This window comes from Mugil cephalus, chromosome 14, assembly GCF_022458985.1.
Source record: "Mugil cephalus isolate CIBA_MC_2020 chromosome 14, CIBA_Mcephalus_1.1, whole genome shotgun sequence".
Taxonomy (NCBI): Eukaryota; Metazoa; Chordata; class Actinopteri; order Mugiliformes; family Mugilidae; genus Mugil; species Mugil cephalus.
The window spans coordinates 6,648,797-6,667,066 of record NC_061783.1 but is presented as its reverse complement, the minus strand read 5'-3'; the positions used below and the strand labels follow the sequence as shown (position 1 = coordinate 6,667,066).

Below are 18,270 nucleotides of genomic sequence, written 5' to 3'. Positions count from 1 at the left end.
GTTACTTAAACATGTACTGCTCACCTAGACCAGACCAGACACTCCCACCCCATAGAAATGACATAAATATTATTTAGGAACAACTCAAAAAACATGTAAAACCTGCCCTCCAAATTCAGTAGATCCTAAACTGATCAAGTATCTGTGGAATGATCCACAGAGGCCCCTCCCCTCAATCCATAGGACCCAAAGGCCCCCACCACAGGACACCCTCAGAAGGCCACAACTGTTTTCAAGGCACAAGGGAGAACTACACAATATTAGGAAAGTGGTCATAATGTTATGTCTGATTGGTGTATAATGTGGCTGAACAGTCCAACAAAGATATTTCAGCAAGCTTGACTCAAGTCTTTCGGCAGACTGCGTGAAAAACGCATCAGAGGCAATTTTTGAGTCTTGCAATATTTCCGTTTACGACAAAATGGTTCTTCAGTTCCTTTACCAACAGAACTGCAGATTTGTTTTCAGTGGACATCGTTATGAATCGGTGTGTGAAAGCCCTGGGATGGAGCGTAAATCTTCGTCCTTCGGCAGAGTGATAGATGACAGCCACTTCAGAATGGTGACATAGATTGTGATCAAAGAGGACGTGATTGCTGTAAACTGTAGCTTTATGGCAAACCAATGTATGCATGCGTATATCACTACCCCAGCACAGACACGGGGTGATGGTGTCAGCCGCTGTAAAAGAGCTAAGTATGTCCCCCCTGCGCTCGGTGTGGCGTTGGGGAGAAGAGTAGCCTGGAGGAAGGCAGCTGCCGTGTTCCAGCAAGTCGAGGCACTGCCGTTAATGTTGCAGCTCCTGGTCCATCTGCTTCCATCGACACAAGCTATCTCTTCCATCTCCCACACTTTGTCACGGGGATGTCTTCATTTTCTGTCACTGCTTATCCTTGTCAAACCCTGCGCATGCATTCATTCATGGTTTACTTGTTTTAGCCCTGAAAAAAATCAATCATTCTGGAGTATTCGAGTGTGCGGTTGAGCGATGCAAAGTTTGAGCTCTGAGCTGGCGCTTCAAAATGTGGATTTATTAAATTTCCTTCTGCCTACGAATCACAGATCAGAAAACAATTAGCTTATAGACACTGGAGAGCTCCCTGACAGCGGAGGAAGAGTTGGTATCTCACAGTGTTTCACTAAATCATCATCATGTATGTGGTGATTTAATCCCAGAATATTTATCTCTTCAAAATGGCGTGTGTGAAGTTTCAAACTATTAAGTGACATTTTTTGAGCCAGTTAACGGCTTCGAGGGCAGAGTAAGGCACATTTCAGTGCAGATTTTACAGACTGCGACCCTTGAAACTGTCAAATAAAATTAGCCTCTTGATCTTTTTGGTGGGTCCGCGCTGAAAGGATGCTTGCTTATCTTTAAAAAACAGTCTTCTGCCCAATCCATCACACCCATATATCATTCTGTGGATGTTTCCCTTTGCCTGGTAGGTTAAGTTAACATCAGTCATGATAAAGTAAACTCCACTCATAAGGTTAATCCGTCACCTGTGTTCTTTTAGTTCTTTTAAAGGGTTCGAAGGGCTGGGTGTTTATGACGCCCTTCTGTTCTCCTGGTTAACCCTGAAATGACCACAATAACTGCTAGACTGAGCAGCTCTAGTAAACCTCTCAAATGTTAACCTATTGCCACACCTCCAAAGGTTATTGGTTCATATTCTACATACCAAGGTGGACATCAGACACTTTTTTATTTTCTTTACGCTGGCGGAGGCTGCACTTCTTTGTGATGTAATGTGAGCCAACATGTCTGAAAAATCCACTCACATGCCTATGAGAGCCCTTGAGCAGGGCTTTCGGACCGACTGTACGAAGCTGTCAGGCCTGCCACAGTCTGAAGTGCCACAGGGAGCTTTCGATCCAACCATGGCAAGTTCAATAAGATTTCATACCTGGAAGCACCTCATGTAATCATCCACAAGCTCCAAAAACAGTCTCTGTGGCCTGATAGAAGAGCAGAAATAGCGGCTTGTTGCTTCTGGAAGTTCAGCAACACAGTTGCTTTAAAGTGTCTAAAGTGACCGTCATTCTTTTGTCAACTACCTAAAGACACAGAGCCCGAACATGTCATTTAAGAGAAGCAATCTATGAAAGGTTGCCAGATGGTTTTGTAAAAAAAAAAAAAATTAGAAATCTTCCCTTGTTGCTTTGTTTTGCCGATGACAATTCAGTCTTCTCTAGACCCAGGTAGTTCATTACCTCAGTAGGCATGTTTGTGCAGTTTTCTGTCTCCAGTTGTATCAGATCAATCTTCATGTCAGAAGGCTGACAAATGACCCCATCTAGTGTTTCACACTCTTTTGCATTATGTTTGACTCAGTAACTCACAGAATTGCCATAGGGATCTAAGGGAATGGGTCCTTTTGCTCTCTCCTCCTAATAGCTGATGTTGAGGTGTTGTCTTCTGCTTCAAATCTGGAAAGCACTGCCCCCCATTGTGATGATTTCTAAATGTGGTATGACCAGTGAGAGAACTTTTCCTTTCCTGGGACGGGCCTCATGAAGCCATCAGTGCACTCAAAAAAAAAAAAAAAAAAAAAAAAACACCTGTCAAAGTCCTTGCAGTCTTTTGGACTTCTGGACTGACAGAAAGTCTTGCAAACAGCAGTTAGATCCTTGAGCATGATAATTCATCTTTGAGGGCTAGAAAATAGTTGAAAAATGTTTGCCTGCGCCTTTCCCTCTTCGGAGTATTAATCAACAGTAATCACAACTTGAGTAATACGACTGCAACAGCTGCTGCATAGCGAGTGGTAATACAAGAATCTCTATAAACAGATATCGACATCAGAGGCTCAGCGCATAAAAGTGAAACACTGCCTCCCCAAAGCTTGTGTTGCCTTACAAAATGACAATGAATTGTGCGTCTCGCAAAAGTATTCTGATCAGATTTTTGTACTGTGACCATCTGATTGATTTTTGTACTGGAAATATACCAGTTAACCATTTTACACTTAGTACTAGATCTTACCTTAGGGTCCGCCCACTAACTACACTAACAACCTCGCACATTGATCTTTAATTGTGATCTTGCCCCCGAGGATGTTTGTCTGAGTTGCCATTCCTTTCATTCCCCGTAGCAGATTTCCCTCCACCTTTAGCAGTGCCCCACATGGCTGAGCTTGTGTCCAGAGAGTCTGTCTGTGTGAAGCCATGTGCTGTAAAGAGCCTGTTGGTCTTATCAAAATATGTTGAACTGCAGCAGGAAGCGCCCTCTAAACTCCCAGTCTGGTACGAGTGTTGTTGCGGCCTGACTGTGTTGTCTTAACACAGATCTCTCTGCAGACAGTGCCACTGCCAGTTTTATCACCAGTCTCTTCCCATGCGCCCAGAATGAAGCACCCATGGGTGGTTTCTCTACACATATTGCCCAAAGCCTATACAATTGTATTTCCTGCTACACATATATGATTCTTTTTAAAACACAGCTTCTCGAGAACAAATGTGATGTTTAGAGCTGTGTTGCTTTAATTATCTAAATACAGCACCCTGACCAATTTTGTTACAGTGGTGCATGCAAGACCAGAAAGCTTTTTTGGCTTCCTAAGCAATGCCATTAGGAACTGCATATGAAGTTCACAGAGGCTTGTTTCCATACTTCAGATGGTGTCTGCTCACTTTTGATAAAACTTCTCCTTCAAGTTCAAGAGCTTGATTGTTCAATCTACAGTACAGTCTTTGGGAAACACAGAGAAGATGATCTGATGGTCTCTACATTTGAGGTTTCCACCATGAAGCATGGACTTGGAGGTGTGAGGGTGACCCTGCTGTGATTTATTCAAAATTCAAGGCACACTTAACCGGCATGGCTTCCACAGTGTTCTGCAAAAACATGCCATCCCATCAAGTTCAAGTTTAGAGGGGCCATCAACGTTAACAGGCAGGAGAGTGATGGAGAGCTGCATCATATGACCTGGCCTCACCAATGACCCAACCTAACCCCACTCAAGAGTGAAGACAGAACAGCCTCTGGGACTCCTTGAAGAATATTGGAAAAACCATTCCATATGACTACATTGTGAAGATGCCTGAGAGAAAGGCAAGAGTGAGCAAAGCTGTCATCAAAGCAAAAGTTGGATAAAACATATTCTGGTTTGTTTTCTTAACTACATAATCCTGATGTGTTCCTTCATAGTTTTGGTAACTTTAATGCGAACAAGTGTTTACAACAGGCCTCAACTTTAGAGTGACTGGTTCAGCCTCACAGCATTGACTTCTTCTGTGTATTGAGGCAACATGTTGATCATAATAGCTATTCATCGTGGTGCAGTTAAGAACACGACTCCAAAATAAATGTTCACTGGTGTCTGCACTATGTACGTTTTAACAACTTTATAAGATGTGTCAGTGCTGTGTGTCAGATTGACGTATAAGGTGTGGTTCTTTGAAGGAATGTTTTCTCCAATGTTCCAGGTAATATTTACTGAATGATTGCTAATTTTTTTCAGTGGCAGCCCTCAGACGTGTCAATGATTTATGTCAGGAATCAGGCACAAGGTCTTATCTGATCCTGTCTGTGTGAATTATGGGAGCAGCTAATAGAAGTTTCTCATACCAACGTCCCGCAGGTACCGTTTCTCACAGCCACTCAGCATTCTCAGTTTGACACTCCATTTCAAACATCCCAAATAGAGATCTTTCTTGTCTCCCACCCCGAGTCGACAATGCGACTGTCCATAAATACTTTGTGGCTGTCTCAATCAATAATTAATTTTTGGTAAACACACGTTTTGTACATTGAGTGGCCCATGAGCACACTATAGGTCATATTTTTGTTCCAGTGGTGGAAAGCTGCAAGAAGCATTCGCACATATGTACATGTATCAGGCTAAACAGGGTGTTAGTGAAGCTAATATTACAGTTGTAGTAGCTTTCTTAGATTTTGCAAGTTCCACTTACTGCAATAAGAGTGAGACAATGTTAATAAAAGTAACGCTGCTGACACCTTTGGAACATGGTACACAAACATCTTCTTTGTGAACCATGTTGTGATCACTGATAGTATTTCAAAATATCAGACAAGTCAACTACTTTAAGATTTATTTTCCCCTTGGTACCACGTGTAGCTGATAAACATGGTGCAGAATTTTGCAGCTTAGACCAAAGCTAAAACTTTTTACTCATTATTTTTGTGCATCAAATATAAGCTTAGTAAAATTAAAGTATTTCTTTTTTTTTTTTTTTTTTTACAGACCAGACAGCCAAGTACCTAGAACTTTACATCAGTATACACATATAAGAAAAACAATGTGTTTCTTCTGTACATTTTGATGGATGGTGTTATAAGAGTTATTGGCATATATTTTAATGGGCATTGATGCTCCTTTAGTTAAAAAATAGAAATGACAATGTAATAGTCAGGCCTTAGAGCCACTTTATTAGAATCAGTACTTAACTGCTGTCTATTGCTGCAGCTGTGCCAGTTCGTTGTCGGCAGTTTGCTTTCAAAATAAAAGCGGACAGTCCGTCGTTCGTGGAAATGTGTCGGGACTTTATAATGAAAACACGCGCTGCCATTCGGCCATGTATTGCGAAGATCGCAACAGGAAGTTGTAGTACGTGCGGCGGACTTGCGCGGTCGCCCTTTGAGATGCTGCAGGTTTGAGCGCCCTGTTCCTAAGCCTCTACAGTGGAAGCAGCCGCAGAGGAGCACAGCACGGCGGCCCCTGCTCATCTCATCTCATTGATGGATTAACCTGGAAATCTCACTTTCATTATCTCTCAGGTACGTGACTTTGGACCAGTTTAGATGATGCATGGAAATAAATCCGATTAGGAGTAGGCTACTGTGGATAAAGCCCAGTGTCTTAAATAATTTATGTTGTAGTTTAATCCTTTTTTTTCCCATTTCAAGAGCAGAAAACCGTATCCTCACATTATTCTTATTTTTTCTTCTTATTTCTGATGTATTCTCATCTCATATTATATGACATCGACGTATTATTTCTTCAGTGTTTGACTAAAGTAACCAGAACAAAATGAGTGTTTTTCACTAGTTATGTAGCAGTATTTCTTGAAGTTACTCCAGTTAATTGATTTATAACTTTGCACATGCTTGCCATATAAACTCTGTTGGCAGGCAAATATAAAGTGTCTCACAGTATATATGCCATCCAGTCATACTAGCATCCTTACATAAGAGCAATGACCATGTCTATCATCAGAGGCAGCAGTGAAAGACGGTAATATTAGAATATCGGCAATACTTCTTCTAGTGATAGTATTAACAGTAATGTCAGTGTTTGTTGTAGTTGGTATGGTATGGCAGAGTTAGTAGCAGTGATTGGTAAAATCAGATCTGTGGTAAGGACCAAAAGCTGTTGCGTTCTAAGTTTTGCCCTCAGTTGTAACAGGCAGCTCTGTGCTGAGCCCATTATACAGTGCATTACCATCAGCATGGAAAAATAATGAAACTCAACTATTACGTATGTGTCGTAGTTCTGTCTCCCTCTTGTGCTGATGCGGAATCGCTGCAGGCTTTGTTACTCCACTCAGTGTAGATGTCATTAGTGATTTTACCAGAACCATTGTAACATTGCTCGTCTCGTTTTTTTTTTGTTTGTTTGTTTTTTACCCAGGCTTAGATGTTGGATTCAACAATGACACTGTGGCAGCTCATGAAGGTTTTAATTCTTCTATTGGCGCTGTCCGTCCCAACCAGATGCCACAGTAGGAGGAGGAAGGGTCAAAGAGATGTCATTGTTAATGAGGCTAAAAGTAAGTGTTTATCATTGTGGTATATGAACTTGTGCAAAGATTACAAAAAAAAGTAAAAAAACAAAACAAAATGTTGATCTGTGTAGGCTGTGATCAGCCATATAGTCAATGCTGAGTTTAGACAGCTTTGGACTTATTTTACCCAGTCCCATTTGCCATTTGCCATAAGTTGGCAAGAGGTAGAGCGGTCGTCCAATAACCAAAAGGTTTAGTGGTCCGATTTTGCCCTATCCCTGGTCTGTCCTTGGCCAAGACACTTAACCCCCCTTGCCCCTAGGTGTATGCTCCCTGGTGTATGATTGCGTGTGAGTGATGTTTGGTGGTGGTCAGAGAGGCTGTAGGCACGGATTGGACGGATTCAGTCTGCCCCAGGATAGCTGTGACTACTGAGGTAGTTTACCACCACCAGGGTGTGACTGTGAGCTCAAAGCACTCTTGATTGTAGAGCGTGTTGAGTGTCGCTGACAAGGCACTATATATAAGGCATTATTATTATTAAGTATCAAAGACAGCCCCCTGACATTCCTGGTAACTGCCAGCTACTGTATTCTGTCTGTGCTGTACTGGGCATATCAGCACTGGAGACCCTCTAATGGTGAACCTTTTAGCATAATATCAGGGCTGGCAAAAGTCCTTAAGTAGAAAAAGAACCGTCTTAGTAGGGAAACATCACTCAGTTGTGTGTATTAAATAGTAAATAGAAATATCATCAGTGATAGAAGTCATGATTTAAGTTTATCAACACTGATCAAGCATAACATTATGACCACCTTCCTAATATTGTGTTGGTCTCCCTTGTGCCTCCAAATCAGTTGTGACTCATCAGAGAATGGACAGAGGTCTTCTGAGGGTGTCCTGTGGTGTCTGGAAACACAATGTTTTAGTGGGGGCCTTTGGTTCCTATGGGTTGAGATAAGGAGCTTCTGAGGATCATCCTACAGACACTTGATCAGTTTGGGATCCAGTGAATTTGGAGGCCAGGTCATCACCTTGTGTTGTTCCTAATCTGTGTTTGTGTCAGGCTGAATCCCACTGGGGATGACTCCTGCCATCAAGGAGTGTCATTGCTATGGTCTGGTCTAGGTGGGTGCTACATGTCAAAGTAAGATCCACATCATTTGCTAGGTCCAAGATTTTTCCAGTAGAACATCGAATTGTCACAAGATGGTCAATGATATTTAGTTATCCCGTCAGTGGTCATAATGTTATGCCTGATCAGTGTACGTACAAGAACTCATATTTAGTTAATACAGCTGCCACCTCCAGTCAGCTCCAGGACTGGTCAGTATCCAAGAGAGATACTCATTAGCCTACGTCACATACTACTAAGAAATTTATTTTCAGCATTTTTTAGGATGAGTTACTGTAGAAACAATGAAGCCTAATGTTTTCTACAATTAGATTCTCTGACAGAAGTACTTGTAAGACACCTCTGGATCCATCCACTGCTTGACACCTGTCGGTCTTGTTGCTGTGAGCCTTGATGTTCTTCTTCCTGTCTAGCCCTGATCTGCCCTGTGGAGATCATGTTCATCGTGGACAGTTCAGAGAAGGCCAAAGGTCTGCTATTTCAACGACAAAAAGAGTTCGTTCTGCGCTTCAGCACCAAAGTCATGCAGCTCCACTCGGCCGGCTGGCGACTGCGTCTCCGCCTGGCCGCTCTGCAGTACAGCAGCACTGTGTCAGTGGAGCACAACTTCAAAGACTGGCAGGACCTGGATGTCTTCCAGAGCCGGGTCGCCTCTATGGATTTCATCGGTCATGGCACCTTTTCTGCCTACGCGATCACCAACGCCACCAAGGTGTTCAACCACGAGACGTCCCACAGCAGCCTGAGGGTGGTGCTGCTGATGACGGACGGGACAGATCACCCGCGCAGCCCCAGTGCTGTGACAGCTGCTGCTGAGGCCAAACAACACAACATCAGGGTGTTCATCATCCAGCTGTCCGGACTGCCCAGGGAGGGTGGCACAGGTACAAAACTGCGATCCATTGCCAGTGCCCCCCCACAGCAGCATGTCCTAAGCCTCACCGACAACCAGCTGGACCAAAGACTCTTCAATGAGCTGGTCAGTAATGTTAGTCTGTTATACTCAGCTTATGTATGACTGGCCAAAGAGAGTTTTCTTGCCACCTAAGAATTACCCTGGGGGTTTCAGGCTTTTGATTATGTGAGGTGTCAGTTTGGACTAAACTTTTCCTTTCCTTTCTAATCCTTTCAGAACACAGTAGTTAAAGCAGGGGTAAGTTTTTCTCTTAATCACTGCATAACTTAATAACTTTTGTGATTCCTGTATGTTGTACTTTAGTGTTGTTTGTACTGGTGTTGGCATGCACACTAGTCAGCAAAAAATATTATTATATTACATTTGTCTCCCCCCTGCCCTCACATGTTCCTGTTTCAGTGCCCACAGCCAAAGACCTGTCTCTGTGAGCGGGGTGAGAAGGGTCATGCTGGAAGCCACGTAAGTCTGATATAATCCAATCATTTAGTGTGGTCTCCATACCAGGTATTTGCTAGTGGGTACCAATATAATGATAAGATGACTTTCCATACCAAATTCAATAATAAAAACGTTTTATTGTATTTAGTTTTGAGCAGCTATGATATGGTCTGAGCTATTTGATCCTTAACATTAGCCTTTGTTGCCACACACATGTGTTGCCGTGCTACAATATTAGTCACAATTCTCAGTCAGGATCGATGCTGTGTTTTTTTCATGGTTTAGCAAAGGGATAGGACGCAAGACACTCAGGAACGAGGCAGCATGACAAAACAAGAGAGGACTTCAATAAAACGTACTCGAGGTCTGAACATAATGTGCTTCAGTGTGAAACTTGAGTCCAAAAAATGGCATGATTCAACATAGAGGGAACTCAAATTCTATAGGAGAAATACATGGAACAGGAGACACCGGAAGGAACACCTGAAACAGATGAGGAGAAGCTAGAAAGGGAGTCGCTAGAGAAGAGACAAAACCAAGGCAGAGGCAGGTAATTGGATAACAAGACACAGGTGAGCTTAATGAGGGGTGGAGCATGGAGACTAAATAGAAAAGACAGGATACGTTGGCAAAATACAAATGAGAGCGTGTTCAATTTCAAACTATAACAGGAACCGCAATATAAACTCAACTGGATAACAAAAGATGTTTAAAACACTACATTCTGATAGAACAGAAAAATTCCAAAACTTCATGTCATGACACTGTTGTTGATAATCAATGTTAATAAAATAAATAAATAAAGCAATACCCCATTGGTTGCAAAAAACAACTCAATAAGCCTGTTATCTGCAGTATGGACAATACAGAAGTACACAAGTGTATGTGTTTGCACATAATCTAGCAGTACATGAATCAATGTGAAAAGGAGAATGTAAAAGAAGGCAAATCTGAAAGTACACAAGTAGGCCTGACGTAGATGCGCCTCAGAGATTTATTGCAGATTTCAGTTCAGTTTTTTTTTTTAGCTTCTTAATCATCTGTCACCTTCAGTTGAATTGTTCCATTAATAAAGTATAAGGTGCTTTTACCCAGCACTAATATCATCCTTTTGGATCCAAGAATATCTCTATAAAATGTCACAGATGATCTTGGAGCAGTTCCTTTGCATCAAAGTCTTATGAATGGAGGCACCACCTTTGTACTGAAAAAATTCTTGAATTACTAAAATAAGTACATAATACAATTTCTGTACTAGCTTCCTGTCCAGCCGTGGTTAACGGTCACTTCATCAGCCACACAGAGCCTAGTAAGCCTCACACGGTGGCTTGTTATCCCTACATAGCCAGGCATTCTCTCAGCCTCAGCACCCAGCGTGGCAGCCTCCACCAGCAGGTGCGTCTGGCCTGTTTCCAAAGCACCACGGGGAAAGACTAGAGGATGTTTCTCACAATGCAAGTGTAACAGGTGGTGAGCGGGCTGTTTATACTGGCAGCATTACTGAAGAGAGGCCCTCTGAAAGAAGCAAAGGTCAAGGATAGAGGATTAAACATGAGCAAACACGCAGGCTGTGATGATCTGAGAACCTGCTCCACTGAGGTCCAGGTTTGTGTTGGACAAGGGGTTACAGACAGGTCACAGTGAGAATGCCCTACGTCACTTATATGCCAGTCCAAACTGAAAAGGGGCCCAAATATTCTCATTCTGCACAATTTATCCCTCCACTTTCATCTAGGGGAAGCCAGGCGAGCCAGGGTCTGACGGAGCTCCAGGTCCAAAGGGATCTCGTGTATGTCTCTATTGTTTTCATAATCCAGCTATGGTGACAAGAAGAATGCCCGACGTGTTGTTTGATATGCTGTTTTGTCTGGGCTCGGTCACTGTAGGGGGAACCTGGCATCAATGGACGTCCAGGACTGGAAGGCCTTGAGGTAATTCTCAAATATTTTCCCCAGCCCTCTCTTGTCATGGCTGGACTGTTTTCATGCAGAATACTGATATATTCTTTTTTGAGATGCACTTTTTTTTTTTTTTTTTACTATATATTTCATATTGAAAGACCCCTTATTCAGTTTTTAGCTTTTTCACTTAAAATATTAAAAGCAATAGTGAGTGTGTGCTGCATCTAAGAATCGATTAGCTTAGCTTAGGGTAATGTCTGAAATAGCGGGACACAGAAACTTAGGTTCACTCCAAAAATAAAAGAAAATGTGTCTCTGAAGTTTACTAACTAGCAGAATGTAACTCTTCAGATTGATCTGTACACAAAGATATGTGTGCAGAGGAATCAAGAAAATCTTTGTTAGGCTGGCTTCTTCATTCAAAACTATTCAGCTGCTGCAGCTACAGCTAATTAGAACATTTAAAACTCCTTTGTTTAAACTGTACACAGAGAAATATAAAAAGTATTTTGGATGGACAATTACAAGTATTTTTATTTGACCAGGGATTCTGTGCAGAGTCTGCAGCCTTAGCGCAGGTTGCCAAATACAACTGATTAGAGCATGCTTTGTTAAGTTGCGGGACTGCATGCAGGTGTTTATTACACCCCTGCCAATTTCAGACACTTACAGTGTTGATGTCAAGGTTGGCCAAACACATCTTGGCAGTGCGCTTGATGTGTACTTAATACTTCATGCAAATAATGAAAAGTATGCCGGCAGCCCTCTCTGCACACAGAATAAACATAGCTTGGCTTTTATACACACTTTTTATACACTTTTATACACACACACACACACACACACACACATATATATATAGAGAGAGAGAGATACATACATACATACATACATACATACAATAACCAACTGCCTAATTGGTTATGTGTCTTTCAATAGGGACGACCTGGCTTCAAAGGGGAAAAGGTATGCTTTGTTATTATTAATTTCATTTTGAAATGACACATACCACAGAGAATATGAAAATGCATTTTTTGATTAGTCCATGGACTTTTACTGTCGATGCCTCAGTAATTTGGCCATATGAAATCACATGCATGCACACACATTGGCTGTTGTCCTAGTTTCAGTACAGCAGAGCCAGTGGGCTACAGACGGTGTCAGACAGTTTTACTTGGCTCAGTGCCCAGATCAGAAACGCGTTAAACCTGAGCTTCCTTTACCTGCGTGCTCACTGCTTGTATTCTCCAGGGAGAACTGGGTGAATGCGGTGCTGATGGCACAAAGGGAGAAAAAGTAAGTTTTTTTATTCCCATGTTTATAATTTGCCGTTGCAAAGATCTGCATATAAATAGTGATATCATATTTTTGTCTGTTCAAAGGGTGTGGACGGACTCCCTGGACCTCGAGGCGCCAGAGGAGAAAAGGTAAAGTTTGTAACATTTAATTCTATTAAACCATACGTAGATTTGGATCCATGGCAACGGACTGTATATATTAGCTTCAGGTAGTTCAGGTTGTTCAGAATGAGTAAAACTTGACAAAAGTTATGTCATAAAGCAGTTTGGCAGAGCTTCGCATCTTCACATGTTCATATGTAAGTGAACCATCGTGACCTCTATGGACCAGAGATGCAAATATTCTCATCTGCAACTCTACTGTATATGGTGCAATATAAATGAAGCACAACAATTATGCATTATCGTCAGTATCATTGCATTAGTGCAATGCAGCCTGGTCACTGAATTTAACATGCTCGGCATAATTGGAACATAGTGTGGGATAGCATGGGCCAATACGTGGGACCTTCCATGCTAGACCTTCAGGAGGTCGAGCTAAATCTAAATGACGGGCTTATTTCAACATTTCCTCCATAAACCTACACTCACTGAACATATCTGGCGGCATGTGCTAGTGCTCGTTGTCTGCAGAGGAACTGTTTCAGCTGGTGACTTAACCCAAAACCCCATCCTGACTTGAAGACCGACGTATCTCCTCTCCTCCCAGTTGTTATTCCAGGACAAATCATGTCCTAGCTCAAGCTCTGGACTCAACACATACTAAATGACCATCAATGTGTGCTTCGTATTATCTATCAGTATCTGAGGTTGCAGAATAGCATCTCCATGTTTTAGGCAGACCAAACAGACACGCTTGGGGTGTGTGGTCAAATTGAACGATTCCTGTGTCCCCTCACATCCACGCTGAAACAATCTGTTCTGCAGCGAAACCCACACACAGGAGTCCATCTCCTGCTCTGCACTTGTGGAATGTGAGCTGTAGATTAGGCCTTAACCCTCCCCTAGTGTAGCCTTTTTAAAGCAGGGAATCCAAGCTTGCAATGTTTGGTTGTAGTCTTTGAGCAGACGTTGTCCCAGAGGATTAGGATTTGGGCACATATTATCTATTCCCTCTCTCCTTAAATGCCTTTTGCCCCCTTCAGCATCAACATCAGTCATTGCCAGAGTGCCATTTGGTTTCACGTCCTTCAGATCTGCCTCCAGTTCCCATGAAATCTACCTTCACACACCACCAGAAGTTTATTCAGCACTTTAATGATTTAAGTAAAAAAAGTAGCAAATTATAACTTTATGCCTGTTAAAATCAACAGTTTTCCCAGAATTTTCCCTGCTGGAACAGCAAAAATACATTAATGATGGTCTTAAACTAATCATTAAAACTTACTTAAATAGAGAATGAATTAAGAAAAGTACAAAATGTACACTACACTTAGTACTGTGGCCTCACAGCATGAAGCTGGGCCTGAATCCACCAGTTGGCCTTTCTCTGAGGAGCTTACACGTTCTGCTTTTGCCTACCTGGGTTTCTCCAGGTTCTCCGGCTTCCTCTGACAGTCCAAAGACATTTGGTGATTCCAAATTGGCCGTAGGTGTCCATGTGAATATGAATGGGCTATGACATGAAAATATGAAAGGCTTGATGCCTCCCACTTAACGAAAGCTGCCCAAGCAACCCTCCATAACTGGCCCACTGGTCCACTCTTGCCCACGGCAATGAATTTGCATTGTGCGAAAATTCCATAGAAGAATTTAACTTTGATTTTTCAATAAATGATGTGCTATTCCTAATTTGCACACTACGGGGCCACACTGCTTCAGGCAGAGTGGCGGACATAACATACTGCTGAGACCCAAAACCTAACAGCTATCTATCTTTGTAAACATTTTCACAATGTTCTTTTACTTCTTTGCACTAAAACAAAGGAAAACCTTCATCATTATTTATAGGATATTATTCTATTAATGTTACTGCTCTGGTCCGTTTGAGATCAAACTGGGCTATATGTAGCCCCTTAACTAAAGTATGACACCCCTGCTGTAGAGGATAGGTGGCAATACATAATGAATGGGTGGAATGGATAGCAAAACAAGTTCAATGTTGATTTTGCATGATACATCACAATTTCATGTTCAGCAGTGTGTCAATCATCCTAATGTATCGTAAAGCCCAAGCTCAAGTATTAAAGCACTCATCATAATGAATATCCACAATGGATGACTAAGGTGGCAATACTGAATTGCATACAGTAACAAAACCGATTAAAGCTCTAGCAATTCTGATATGAAGTTACATGAGACATAATTATTTGTCAAGGTTTACTTGTTTCTTTCTTGATATAGTTTCATTTCTGGGCAAGACAACTCAGTCCAAGGACAGAATTTGTGTTTCTTCTTGGATTCCACTAGAGGGCAGATACATCTCACTGGGCCAGGCAGACACTTTCATCCCCATGTTATATGCATAATCAGTTGCATGATGATTATTTGATCCACATTAGCAAAAGGGGTTTCCAGGTGCTGGGGAGGACAACTGCAAAATTTGAATTCAAAACATATATTTAAAAAAACATACTGTAGAACACAGATGAACCATCAGTGACATAAATGTCTCACTGTTTCAAACCAAAGAGATACTCATTCAATCATTGTTAAGATTTGATTGTGTATTTCAGAATTCTCCCAAATGTCTTTTATGCATCGAGCCAAACTTTGTTCATGTTCTCATCACAGTTGAGAAGCTGTTTCTGATCAAATTTGTTCCTCATGACTACGAATGTACTTACTTACCTTTCTTCTAATTTGTTTTGTGTCAGGGAGCCAGAGGGGAACCTGGTGACCAAGGCCCAGAGGGGCCACCTGGATCTAAAGTAAGAAAATTCAAATCTCAGCTTGTTTGCAATTTGAAACTACGTTCAAGTTTGTAAGCGTTCATCCCTTCCCCTACTAGGGCGACCGAGGACCAAGGGGTGTGCCTGGACCTCAGGGAGATTATGGTATTGGGTTCCCTGGTCCTAAGGTAACTTTAAGTACAGTATAGTATGAAATTAAATAAATGAAAACCTATTCTTGTTAGCGTATCTGGGTGAATGCTGATATATTATGTCCTGTATACTATACTATACTCTGTTTATCTCTGTCTGTGAAATCTTTCAGGGGGAAAAGGGGAACCAGGGAAGACCAGGGCCTTCTGGGCCAATGGGTGTTGGTGAACCAGGGATGCCAGTGAGTTGACAGCACTGAAGCCAGCTATGTAGTTCTGAATTTATCAGATTCAACTGCAACACATAATATTGACACACTATAGCACACAAAGTATAAATGCATCGCCGCAGGTTCTGTGTAGAACCATTAGTTCTGTAGTCCCACGGTTTGGATTAATTTCACTTTACTCTTTAGTACTTACAAGTGTTATGAAAGAAAAATGTCTATTTAATAGTTCAAAAGATAACATTTATTTTTTGTGTATGTTAGGGTCCACCTGGGCCTTCAGGAATTCAAGGGTCTCCAGGGTTTCCAGGTGAGGGCCTCCAAGGACCCAAGGTATGTTCCAGGGCATGACTGTTTACCAGAATTTATTATTGTTATTATTATTATTATTATTATTATTAATTGATAATACTTTAATGTAACTGATAATGTTGTAGTAGTTAGAAGGGAAACAAAAACACATGATGAGGATTATGCCTCCATGGTTTGACCTTACTGTGTTTCTCACAGGGTGACAGGGGATATGAGGGTCCCAAAGGCAGTCGTGGACCACCAGGAATTGGGCTCAAAGGTGATAAGGTAGGTTCACGTATGGCCGGGATGCAGATACATGAATGTGCAAAGCTGTGAGGCTGTGCCATAAACATTTAACTGTCTGACCTCTCACTTGTCTGACCCTAAGGGAAACACAGGAGGCCCTGGGCTACCTGGTTTGGTGGGTTTTCCAGGGGTAGGAGTTCAAGGAGAAAAGGCAAGGCTAATGAAAATGCTTCTTCTGTTTTTTAATTTAATTGTGTACACTTATATTTAGATTTTTCTCACTGGCTGTAGGGGGACCAAGGGCCAGTAGGTCCTTCTGGTCCCAGAGGACCTCCTGGACTAGGCATAGTTGGACCAAAGGTAAGTAGCAGAGAACTAGTGGAAATTTGATGCTTTTGTATTATAGATATTAGTAATGTAAGTAGTACAATTGTACAAAAATTAGTAAGAAAGTATATGTAAAAAGTTTTGAGTGAAGTAATTCAGAAGTCATTACAGTATTTATAAGTTAAAGAAACATTCCTCATTAAGTAATTTTTACTACATGTTTCAAGTATCTTGGGATCTTGTGCACGAGTGAGGGTAGGATGGAGTGAGAGACTGGCAGACAGATCGGAGTGGCATGCGGAAGTCGAAGCTCTCAGTTTACCTGTTGATCTACGTTCCAACCCTTAGCTATGGTTTTTAACTTTTGGTAATGACCAAAAGAACAAGCTCGCAGATACAAGCAGCCGAAATGAGTTTCCTTCGCAGGTTGGCCAGGCTCAGCCTTAGAGTTAGAGCTAGGGTAAAGAGCTCAGACACACGGGAGGAGCTCAGTGTAGAACCACTGCTCCTCCACATTGAGAGTAGTCAGGTGAGGTGGTTCAGACATCTGGTGAGGATGCCTCCCAGACACCTCCCATTAGAGGTGTTTCAGGCATGTCCCACCGGAAGGAAGCCCCAGGAGTGGCCCAGGACACGATGGAGGGATTATATCTCCCGTCTGGCCTGGGAACACCTTGGGGTTCCTCTGGATTAGCTGATGGAAGTGGCCAGGGAGAGGGCCATCTAAACCTCCCTGCTGAAGCTGCTGCCCCCAGTGACCCGAACTCGGATAAGTGGATGACAACAATGACTACTGCATGTTTAGTTTCACAGTATAAATTCAAACTAGCAAACTAACTTAATCCTTTTCATGTCTATTTGGTTTGATTCCTGCCTTACAAACTTTTTAAATGTAAATGACCTTGTGCACACATCAACAAATGTTAAACAATACAGGTCATTATCAAGTATTCAGCTCTGATAAGGTTCTGCTTAGGCCTAAAGCTCCTTTTATATGAAAATATGCAGCCTATAGTAAAAAAAAGTGTGGTTTCTCATCACATATTAAAAGCCTGCTTAGAACACAGCTTACAACTACATTATTATTATTATTATTATTATTATTATTATTATTATTATTATTATTAGTAGTAGTAGTAGTATTATAACAATAATAATGATAATAATTTGACTCAAAATAATGGTTCAAGATTTTATTCGTATAAAATAGCTTCCTAGTTATTTTTGCCTCTCTTACCTGCTCTGCACACTTTTCTTTTCTTTTCCTTGAATAGCCTCCACATTATCACTTCACAACTGTGATTGTGGTTATGAAGAGAACGCCTGAATACAGCGATGTAGGTCATGAATAGACCAATGAGCAAACATTATTTCAGATGCTGTTTGAGAAAATTACAATTAAAAAATGTGGCTAGTGGGAGTGGCTGTGTTACCAGGCACTGCTGAAATTCACCTGCATTTGGCGGTTTGACAGGTGTTAATGTAAGTGAAATGGCTTTGGTACGGTCAAAAAGAAAATCAATGGTCAGTGTAGTCAGCTTACAATTACTTCTGATAGTGTGAATTTTTGTACTTTAAGTATCTAATCTGTGTTCAGTGGTTTCCTCACAACATTGTTTGACCATTTTTCATCTTTTAGTCATAGGCCATCTGAATCGATCGTAGGCCGTCTGACACGACTTTTTGTTTCCCAGGGTGACCAAGGTTTCCCTGGAGAACCTGGACCTCAGGGAGAACGGGGCGTAGGTGAGCCAGGAGCAAAGGTAAGAAAACAAATCTCATCTTAAATAATGCCACTGACCAGCTGGGCCAGATGGG

General features: G+C 41.7%; 1 protein-coding gene across 1 annotated transcript in view; it reads left to right on the top strand.

Annotated features, from left to right (window-relative positions):
• The first annotated feature begins 5,637 nt into the window (after positions 1-5,637).
• Positions 5,638-18,270, top strand: part of col28a1a (collagen, type XXVIII, alpha 1a) — a 31,353-nt gene continuing 18,720 nt past the window's right edge. The window contains exons 1-18 of the mRNA XM_047604191.1: positions 5,638-5,740; positions 6,594-6,732; positions 8,236-8,801; positions 8,955-8,975; positions 9,138-9,197; positions 10,912-10,965; positions 11,063-11,107; positions 12,017-12,043; positions 12,329-12,373; positions 12,460-12,504; positions 15,192-15,245; positions 15,326-15,394; positions 15,532-15,600; positions 15,850-15,918; positions 16,096-16,164; positions 16,268-16,336; positions 16,417-16,485; positions 18,147-18,215. Of these exons, the coding sequence (XP_047460147.1) occupies positions 6,600-6,732; positions 8,236-8,801; positions 8,955-8,975; positions 9,138-9,197; positions 10,912-10,965; positions 11,063-11,107; positions 12,017-12,043; positions 12,329-12,373; positions 12,460-12,504; positions 15,192-15,245; positions 15,326-15,394; positions 15,532-15,600; positions 15,850-15,918; positions 16,096-16,164; positions 16,268-16,336; positions 16,417-16,485; positions 18,147-18,215 (1,533 nt within the window). The 5' untranslated portion in view covers positions 5,638-5,740; positions 6,594-6,599. The remainder of the gene's footprint in view (positions 5,741-6,593; positions 6,733-8,235; positions 8,802-8,954; positions 8,976-9,137; positions 9,198-10,911; positions 10,966-11,062; positions 11,108-12,016; positions 12,044-12,328; positions 12,374-12,459; positions 12,505-15,191; positions 15,246-15,325; positions 15,395-15,531; positions 15,601-15,849; positions 15,919-16,095; positions 16,165-16,267; positions 16,337-16,416; positions 16,486-18,146; positions 18,216-18,270) is intronic.